The following is a 9812-nucleotide window of genomic DNA, read 5'->3' as shown; positions in this document are numbered from 1 at the left end:
CGAGTTATAACGGTTTAAGTGAGCCACCATTTGACCAAACTCGAGGGGTCTGCAAAAAACGTTGTGGCTCTAACTAACGGGGGGTCCATCAATTTGAGTAACCAAATGCATTTTTCTTACTCATCATCGTAGTGTGCCGCGCTTGTTGACGGGAGTGAAAATTTTCGCTCCCGTCATTTATTTTTAGTTGTAATTTTCATCATTTTTTTCAATTTTCCTCAAATTGAATGTTCGCGTCTGTATTTGCATATGTGAAGTTCAGTAAGAAAATCAGTGTCCGGGAGAAAGGAAAAAAAGTGACCGAAAAAAAAAGCTCCGAAGAAAAAAAAGTTTGTAGTGTTTGTTTTCCTACTGCAAGGTTACTCAGCTCAACCCGAAAGATGACCAGAGCCATGAAGAAGGACAGAAACTGGTGAGAATGTTCCACGTCATTATAAATATTTCAAACGTGTCCTCAATCTGTTTCCTTTCTGATAAGCCTATTTATTCTCATACGATTGTTGCATTTTTATATTAGCGGTAAGTTTTAATTTGACAATAATCAACCGTGTTGCAGAAAAGTTTCAATCTTCACCGAGAAAAAATTCTACTCAGTCACTGAGTTGGGCCTGCTCATAGGTCGGGGATGATCATTTGTTTTCCTGCTCAGTTTCAGCCAGAAGTGGGAAAACTCATTGCCAATGGGTTGTCGCACTTTTGACGGAAGCTGGGTGGGGGGCGAGGGATTTTTCGATATCTGAGTGGGACCATCAACTCGGTGACTAAGTTTTTCTCGGTGTTCCCTCTGAAAGCTCTTCCGATGGTTGAGTTTCCGCTACGCATCACCAGATGCAAATATCAAACATGCTCTCACACGGTGAATGAAACAATCACAAAATACCTTAACACCTCTCCCATCCAACAGCAATACAAAATAAAACTACTTCGAGTGAGTTATCTGTTCAGGATTTCTAATTAAAATCACACCTGGTTGTGGCAGCCCAGAACGGTATTATTTCTGTGATTCATTTTTCATCGATTTGGCATCCTTGCTGATCCAATGAGAACAGGCTGAACAGCCACATCAAATCACCCGATTCAGCTACAAAGAAGCACGATCAAAATCATTCAGGTTTGGGTTTGGATCGTATGTGGGCTCGAGATAATCGCTCTTTTTTCAGACTTCAGCATTATTGACTAGAATACTTAGAAATCATTGCGTAGAATCCGCTCTAACACATAATCCTAATCTTTTCGAATGCTCCCGAACATGTCCTATTCATTTCTCCTTTTTTACTTAGTAAAGTGAAGTGGAGTGAAGGAGTTGCTTCGTGTATGCTCTCACCCATGGCGAGGATGTAGGAAAAACTTTGATTTTGATACGTCTATCAAGCAACTGTGTCAAATTTTTGCAGAGTGGTACTTCGAAAGAAGATCGCTCAAATCTTATATAGTTTTATAGAATAATATTTTATTGAGACTTGATTTTTGAAATTTTACATTTATTTATAGGCATCACTGAAATGCGATCATTTAAGGTGAAGAGGTGACGAGGCCACATGTAGAATTTTCGGGGTGCAGGCCTGGGGAGCCGAGGAGTGGTGGTTGGTGCTGGAGGTTGGTTGATTGGTGACTACTAGCAGGTGACTAATCGATCGACTTTTTAGTGCGGGCCGTCGTTCGGTTCTTCAGATTTGTGCTCTTGTGGTTTTGGGGTGTGGCTTCGTCACATCTTCACCTTAACCTATTTGGATGTCCTGTTACATAGAATCACATATCATGGGCAAAATGATGTTTTACAGACTGTTTAACTATTTTATTTACACAAAAATAAGGTATTCAATAGAGTAACCTGGAGACTGCTCGTATTGGAACGAGATACTAACAATTTTATGCAGTTTGATTTTCAGCTTAGAGAGTATTTAAATATATTTTTATTTCATTGTACTACATATTTTATTTGAATGCAGTATATTCCATTATAAATTGATTATATATCATCTATCACGTTTACATCTTATTATTACATATAATAATGCCTTATCTTACTATCTTGGTTGTGAATCATTTAAATTATCGACAAGCTGATACTTTATTTAATTTCAAAATAATATTTAATTCTTCAATTCCCAGAAAGGTTAGTCCTTCTCACTCCCCAAACCATCCCGTAGAAAGTTTAGCAAGTGATTCAAATTGCATTACGCCAGTATGTCTGATGAGACTGTTGGAAGGTGCAGATAGTTTTTCAATTGCAGGAAAATATTTTCAAGTCAAGGATAATAAGAAGCAGACTCTGGCCAACCATTTTTTTTTAATTATCAATACTATTATTATTATTATTTTATTGTAGAAATAATACTGATGAGTTTGCAACTGGATACGTTATTATCATTTCAATTTTCTACCCTACAACTTGCTCGTAAAGTGACTTGCCAGCGATTAATATTCTTTCAAATAATCTACAGACTGATACTGATTATTACACTATATTTTATGACTACTTTCATTGCTTCTCGTATATTTTAATAATGAATTCCATTATAATATATGATATTATTGCCTATATAACTATTTGGGGTCGGGAGGGTGCATCATGGCATCATTGAAGTTGTAACTATACGACGGAGCGGATGGCCAGCCGGAGAGTGGTAAGAAGTAACTGTAACATCCTTGTAGATGGGTTCTTCAATCCAATGGACATCACACGAGGATACAGCGAGGACATTAACATTATATAGCATAACAGAAATATTTCGATTTAATCACGGATAAAAACAATTACCACGAGTTCAATCAATCCGTGTTTTTGGTGAAATGGATAACACTAGTTTACAGCATTTTTGAACTCGGTAAGCTGATGATCATTTTTGGTGTAGAATCATGCCCTGAGTTCGAAAACGCGAACGAAAAAAATTACAGTAGAGCGGAAATTTTTTCGACTTTCCATACAAGGTTGATGATTTGAAATCGATTTTTGTTCTATTTTTAAGCAAAGTCGCTCACTTCAAACATCTCATTCTCCGTAATCAATGCTCCGATTGAGCTGAAATTTTTACTGTAACTCGCCTACATATAATATGTCAAATAAACGTCGAGAAAGAATTTTTAAGTTGGTTTTTTCTTATTGAAAAAAATACATTTCTTCAAAAAATTTTGGGAATTTTGCTAAAATTTAAGAAGTTCGTCCCTAAAACTCGCCAATATCTTGAATTTCATCAATCTGTCGCAAAACCTGTATTCAGATGATCGAATGGTATTGTATTCAGCTTTTAATTTATGGAAAAAGATTTAAAATTGGTTGAACAAAACGCAATATATTTGAATTTTAGTAAATTACATATTTTGAAAAGTTGCAAAACTCGATATTGAGCTAAAACTCAAAAACTGTTCTACTTAAAATTTTTTGAAGGTCGGTTTCGAAATCAGCACTAAATTGTGCTTCAAAAATTTTGGTCGTTGACAGAAGTTCACGACTTTCATTTTATTTTGTAAACTTGTGTAATAAACTAACCATGTTTTTGCTAAAAAATTGTAAATTGACTAATTTGTGCATCATTTTTGAGATTTTAACGTTTAGATGTTCTATTGTTTGGGATGCTTTATTTTTGTTCAAAAAAAGTAAAAACAACAAAACTTGTTCAACAATATCACTTTGACTCGTAATTTTATTATTAACTAGCTGTCCCCGGCAAACTTTGTCTTGCCTACTGCGTTTTTTGACGTTTCAAGTCCCTAGCAAAGCCCAATTCCCCGTTCCAAATGTATGAAAACCCGATTTTCAAAAACTCTCCATTTTCCCATATTTTTTTGCCTCATAAACCTTCCTTGGGTGATAACTAACAGAACAAAACTTGGACGACCCAAATCGGACCATCCGTTCGCAAGTTATGCGCGGTCCCACGTATGCCACTGCATTTTTATATATATAATAACTAGCTGTACCCGGCAAACTTTGTCTTGCCTACTGCGTTTTTTGACGTTTCAAGTTTTTATCCAATACCAAGCCCTCCCCCGGTCACAAAATGTATGGAATATCGATTTTCAAAAACTCTCAATTTTCCCATGTTTTTTGCCTCATAAACCTTCCTTGGGTGAAAACTAACAGAACAAAACTAAGACAACCAAAATCGGACCTTCCGTTCGCAAGTTATGCGCGGTCCCACGTATGCCACTGCATTTTTATATATATAGATAATATATAGATAGATACCTTTATAACCAATATTTAATCCTACTGAAATACTACAGGGTTGAATGTTACAATACTACTCGTCGGTGAATAATATTTCACACCAATCTTATTTCATTTTACTATATGATATTCATTACATTATATATATTTAATTTCCTTTTATCCCATTATTAAATACATATCATCTATTGCGTTGATTTGTATTACATATTTAGTGCTTGAATCTTGGCTTGAATTGTTTTGGGATTTGCCCAGAAAATGAAGAACCTACTGATCAGATCGGAGGGGAATGGATTGACCACGACACTTACGATGCCCCATCTTCTGCAATTTAGTGTAGACGAAAGCCATGCACGAACGGCGAAAAGGAGCATCTAGATGAACTGCTGAGATCGTTTCGAACTATACCTAGTTTATTTCCTAACAATATCTATTTAATTTTACCTTTCATTGATTCAGTATTATTACATTGTACAATTTTCATTCGTAAATTCCGGGGTTCACACACACACGGGGGGGTAGCCTAAGGGAGTTAAATGAACTGATGCCCGGACTTAAGTTCGTGGATTCGCCAGACTTTTGTCATGAGACAGCAACTTTATGTTGACTACCGAAGGAATTCAGGAATTTTAACTCACCCTGCTACAACAAACCATCAGGTAGATCATTCCCTCCCGGAGTGATTCTGCAGCCATAGGTAATCCTTGCGATGATGGTGGGTACACTTCAATCATCATCATCATCATCATCCTAATGCATTTTTCTTACTTTTTTAGGCCAGGGCTTTCAGAAAATCGGCACCTTAAACATTTTTGAAGACAAGGTGTAAATAGTGGGCCGGTCTCAGCGAGAATTACCCTATTTTTTGGCAAAACAGTTCACCCACTTCCTAAAGAGGTCCAAAATACCTCCCTTTCCTTGTAAAAAATTCACTGGAACCTAACAATTGCGCACTTTTATATTCCGCATCGGGCGGCCCCACGTTCGGCGCCAATATAACGAAAACAGATTTGTAGAGCACTACGACTGCATCGGATTCCACGTTGAACGACACATTACGGACAACTATTGCAGAACCCTACAAATTCTTATTTTTAGTTTCCGTATCGGGCTCCACGTTTGGGCACTTAGATACGAAAACTAAAATGGAACATTACAAATGCACAAAACATGCACCACATAACACAAGTTTTGCCCAATTATCCAAATAGATAACGTAGTCCAATCTCAAGATGACGAGGTTGAATCTCAGGATTAGGTTGACACTCTAAGCAGAATAACCACTTCGAATGAGTGCAATCTGTTTTGTACCTATTTAATCTGCCCTGTTATGTTTATCCTTTGACAGATACGCGTACCATTACCACTTGTATAACTGACACTGGGGAAAATTACAAAGGATAAGCATAACTGGGCATAATTGAAAGGTACAGACGGGTTACACTCATTCGAAGACCTTTCCAGTACCAAACATACTCATCTTGCATGAATTTATATCCTAAAACTCATCGAAACAGCCGCCATCTTCAATTTACGGTCGCCATATTGCATATGGCCTTATTTGAAAGTTTATTGAATTTTCTATGAAATGGTATCTTTGAATAAATTGGTTTAGTGAAATAACTAAGTTTTCTAGAGCAAAACAGCTCAAAATATTGTATTTTAATTTGTTTTTGTCAATTATCTATGAAACTTGCGTTGTAAATTAAAATTCTTTCTTCGGCAAAATTATGGCCCCTGTTCCACTCTACGATTTGTTCTTTGACATCAAACTTTTATCACTTATCGTTTTCTTGCAATTTCGATTTAAATGTGCGACACAATGCGCAAAAAAGTGCTTACCTTGACAGTTGCAAATTTATGACTTGAAATGCGATGTTCAAATCGAAATTGCAAGTAAACGATAAGAGAGAGATGTTTAATGCCAAAGAACGAATTGTTGAGTGGAACAGGGGCCGCCACTTTGCCTGAGAAAGAATTTTAATTTATTACGCATTATTCAAAGATAATTTACAAAAACAAATTAAAACACACTACATTTGAGCTATTTTGCTCTAGAAAACTTAGTTATTTAACTAAACCAGTTAATTCAATAATCTTTCGAATAAGGGTAAAAAACAGCAATAAATTGTGGCAAAATTTGCCACAATAGGTATATAATCAAGTTTTGGAAAAGATAATTATGGGTAAAACTTAGATATAACGCAGCATTGCTTTTTTACAAAACAAAAGTCATTAAAGATCAAGATGAAATGACTCCGTACTTCACCCAATCTGAATCTTATACCTGACTAGAACATTATAACATAATTGAAACATGATTATAACAAACCATGATATTTACAACTCATTGTGATATAATCATGTTCAACATCCTTGGTGTTTTCAAAATACTATAACTCAATTATATCACATTATGTTATAAATGTTGTTCGATTACCTACTCATTGTATTATAATTTAGTTTAGAGTCTACGACATTTGGTAAATAATGTTACAAAATTGTATCAAATTTGGATAGAAACTAGTAATCCTGAGGCTAAAATTCATATCACATGTTGTTATAATTTTGATGTGATTGTATCAGAATAGGTTCTTGATTAGACCGGTGTAATTTTGTTACAATTTTAGTTATTTCAACATCATCCTGCATCTAGTTTATAACAAAATAAGTTATAGAAAAATGTTATAACATCATAACATAATATGATATAAACCTGATATAATTTTCTAGTCGGGTAGATTATTTCGTATGGTCATAGTTGCTATTACTAATGCGGAGGACAACATCCTAATTTGATTAACTTAACGCCATTACTCAATAAAAACTAGACGAAATACCAATGAAAGACGTGCGTGCCAAAAGGAACTTGAGACACATTTGCAATTAATAGAAAAGGATAAAGGACAGTTTATTTCAAAACATTTGATAAGTATTATGTGAGCTTTAAAATAATACATTAACTTTGCCAGTTTGAATTACAGATGGGAAATAAATTCAATTTTATTGTACTGTATATCCGAACTTATTCAGCACGGAGTACATTTGTGAGCACGTAATCAACAACACAATTTGGAAATTTACGATGCACCATTGCGATGTCTTCCGGAGATAATTTCCAACGGCGTCTAACTTCCAGATGTTTTAGATGGGGAAAATATCTATTGATACATAAATATTTATTTTTTTGCAGAACATCCAAAATCAAACGTTTGACACGATTTGGCGAAATTGCTGTACCGAATGTAGAAGTTTCGACAAAACGTAGTTCCTCCACGTTTCCAAGATTATCTAGAGGGTTGTACTTTTCGATTGCTTCAATCAATGGTTCTCCAATAATAGTCAATTTGGTCAACTGGATGAATTTTCTGCAAATGTGACGGAATGTCGTGAAACCTTCGGTATGTATATTGGTTATCTCCATGCTACTGACGTTGGGAAAAACTTTATACAGTTTGTCAACGAATTCCACGTTCTCCACGTAATCCGCATCAAAATGCAGCGCCTTGATGGCATTGACTGGATCAGACTGTGCTAATAATCTCATATCAAGATCTTTAACCATGAAAACCTGAAAAAAAAAACATTAATATCGCTATTGAGCATGAAATGTGTTCAATTCAGTCAAAATTACCTGAAGATTTTTCAGTTTATTCAGGTACTTAAACGAATCAACCGTCAAATTTTTGGCCCTAATCTCGAGCGTGTTAAGCTTAGGACAGCTACTACATAAGACTGCCAGCGTGGACTCAGATATACTAAAACCCAAATGAGCAGCCTTCAACTCTCGTAATCCCTTAAACAGATTATGTAGTCTGTGGCTTTCAAACTCATTACTTAATAGTAATCGAAGCTTCAGAACTTCTAATTTCTCGAACCGCAGCTTATCTATAGAGTACAGATCACTGATGTACAAATCCAACGACCTCAGTTGGTTTGCACGGAGTTCCAATACTTCGTATACCCGTATATTGTGGCCATAGTTGATTAAACTCAAACGCTGCACGTTCGGCGCTATGCGTAGCACATCTAAATCCTCTTGCGAGGAGAACGTTACATGCATTTCATGCAGCATGCCCAAAACCGGAAGCTCATTCTGACGCGTTCCCGAAAACATAACAAAAATTTTCAGTCTTTTCAAATAAGGTATCATATTTGCAAATACCTTCAACTGCGCTGTCGTATGGGGGCCGTTGATTGTGAATCCTTCTATTGTCGTCCCGAATTTATCTAAAACAGCCACAATGAATTCGAAGGTGTCCTCGCACCGATGATTATCACATATCCTGACGTTCCTATATTTGCGCGTACTATTTTGCAGCACTTTCAGTTTTATGGGGCAATTAGTGTGGAAAATACGAAGCAGGACATTGGCTAGTAAACGAGCGGAGAAAGCTTCCTTCTCCCAAAGGCGGCACACCAACGCGGCCGTTTTGCGATCTTCCACATGAAGATAGCTGAAGATTTCCTGAAGAATGCCATCCGGCAGGTTGTTGATGTTTTGATCACAACCGGATGAAGCCATTGTGGATGGGTGGGTACACGTTTACTACTAGCACACGTTTGTCGACAATTAGACTGATACGATAGAAATGAGGTAGTTGAATATTTGTAGCAGAACCTTAACTATGAGAGGCAGGGATGCTCTGTTGCCAAATCTGGGTAGTTGTTCTGCCTGTTCTCAACTTAAAAGAAGAAAAAAATAAACACGGATGAAAGGCAGGAGAAAATAGCCTTCGATGGGTAAAGAATATCACGACAGACAAGTAACAAGCTTTATTTTCAAGTTTCATGCACCGAGAAAAAAATCTACTTGGTGGCTGAGTTGGTCCTACTCAGAAATCGAAAAATCCTTAGTTTTCTTACTCAGTTTCAGCTCAAAGTGGGGCAAATTATTTGCAATGTGTTGCCCCCTTTTTAGATGAAACTGAGTAACAAAACAAAGGAATTTTAGATTTCTGAATAAGACCAACTCAGCCACTGAGTAGACATATTTCTCGGTGTGTTCTATTTTATTTTCACTCAGGTTAAATATAGCCTCAACAAGTGCAGTTTTACTCTGATTGCATACTTCAGGTCATTTCTAGCGACGAATAACGGACTATCTACAAGAGATGCGAATTGTTCCCTAACACGGACATGTACGTGCAGCCGTTTTGTATTTTATTCTCAATCGGCGGATTAGGATTAAAAATACTAGATCAGTAGAAAGCAACAGATGCTGCGAGCAATAGGTCGAACTGCCGCAGAAAATACAACCCAGAATAGACTGATGTATCCAAGACCAATGATGAAGCCTCGTTTTTCTGTGCACGGAAATTTCAATGCGTTTGGGTTACATGTTGTCGATTTTTGATGTTTTATTTTATTGCGCATTTGTAGGGTTCAATTTAAGTATACTGGTTATCTTTTGCTGTTATTTTATATCCCAGCTCAGGAAACGATCGTTGGTTGCGGTTTATTCCCCTTGAAATGTCCAACATCATACGCTTGACGTGAATATTCGAAGTCCGTTCAACGTTTATTACCGCTTTGACGTTATACAGATCTTCGAAGTATTCGAGATCGCCGGGATGGTTGAACCCAAGGATGGGTTCCGAATATCCCAAAAAATGACCACGTGGTTCCCCTAATTTTAATG

At 36.5% G+C, this 9812-nt stretch overlaps 1 protein-coding gene across 1 annotated transcript; it reads right to left on the bottom strand.

Annotated features, from left to right (window-relative positions):
• Positions 1–5992: 5992 nt before the first annotated feature.
• LOC134291738 (uncharacterized) lies at positions 5993–8744 on the bottom strand. The gene is made up of 2 exons (XM_062859865.1): positions 7806–8744; positions 5993–7742 (listed from the first exon to the last, which is right to left on the bottom strand). Exons 1-2 carry the CDS (start codon positions 8694–8696, stop codon positions 7197–7199), a joined length of 1437 nt encoding a protein of 478 aa, XP_062715849.1. The 5' UTR covers positions 8697–8744; the 3' UTR covers positions 5993–7196.
• Between the last annotated feature and the right edge of the window lie 1068 nt (positions 8745–9812).

The sequence above is a fragment of the Aedes albopictus genome, chromosome 3, assembly GCF_035046485.1.
Source record: "Aedes albopictus strain Foshan chromosome 3, AalbF5, whole genome shotgun sequence".
NCBI lineage: Eukaryota > Metazoa > Arthropoda > Insecta > Diptera > Culicidae > Aedes > Aedes albopictus.
Note: the sequence above shows the minus strand (reverse complement) of the source record. Positions and strands in the feature narration are given on the sequence as shown.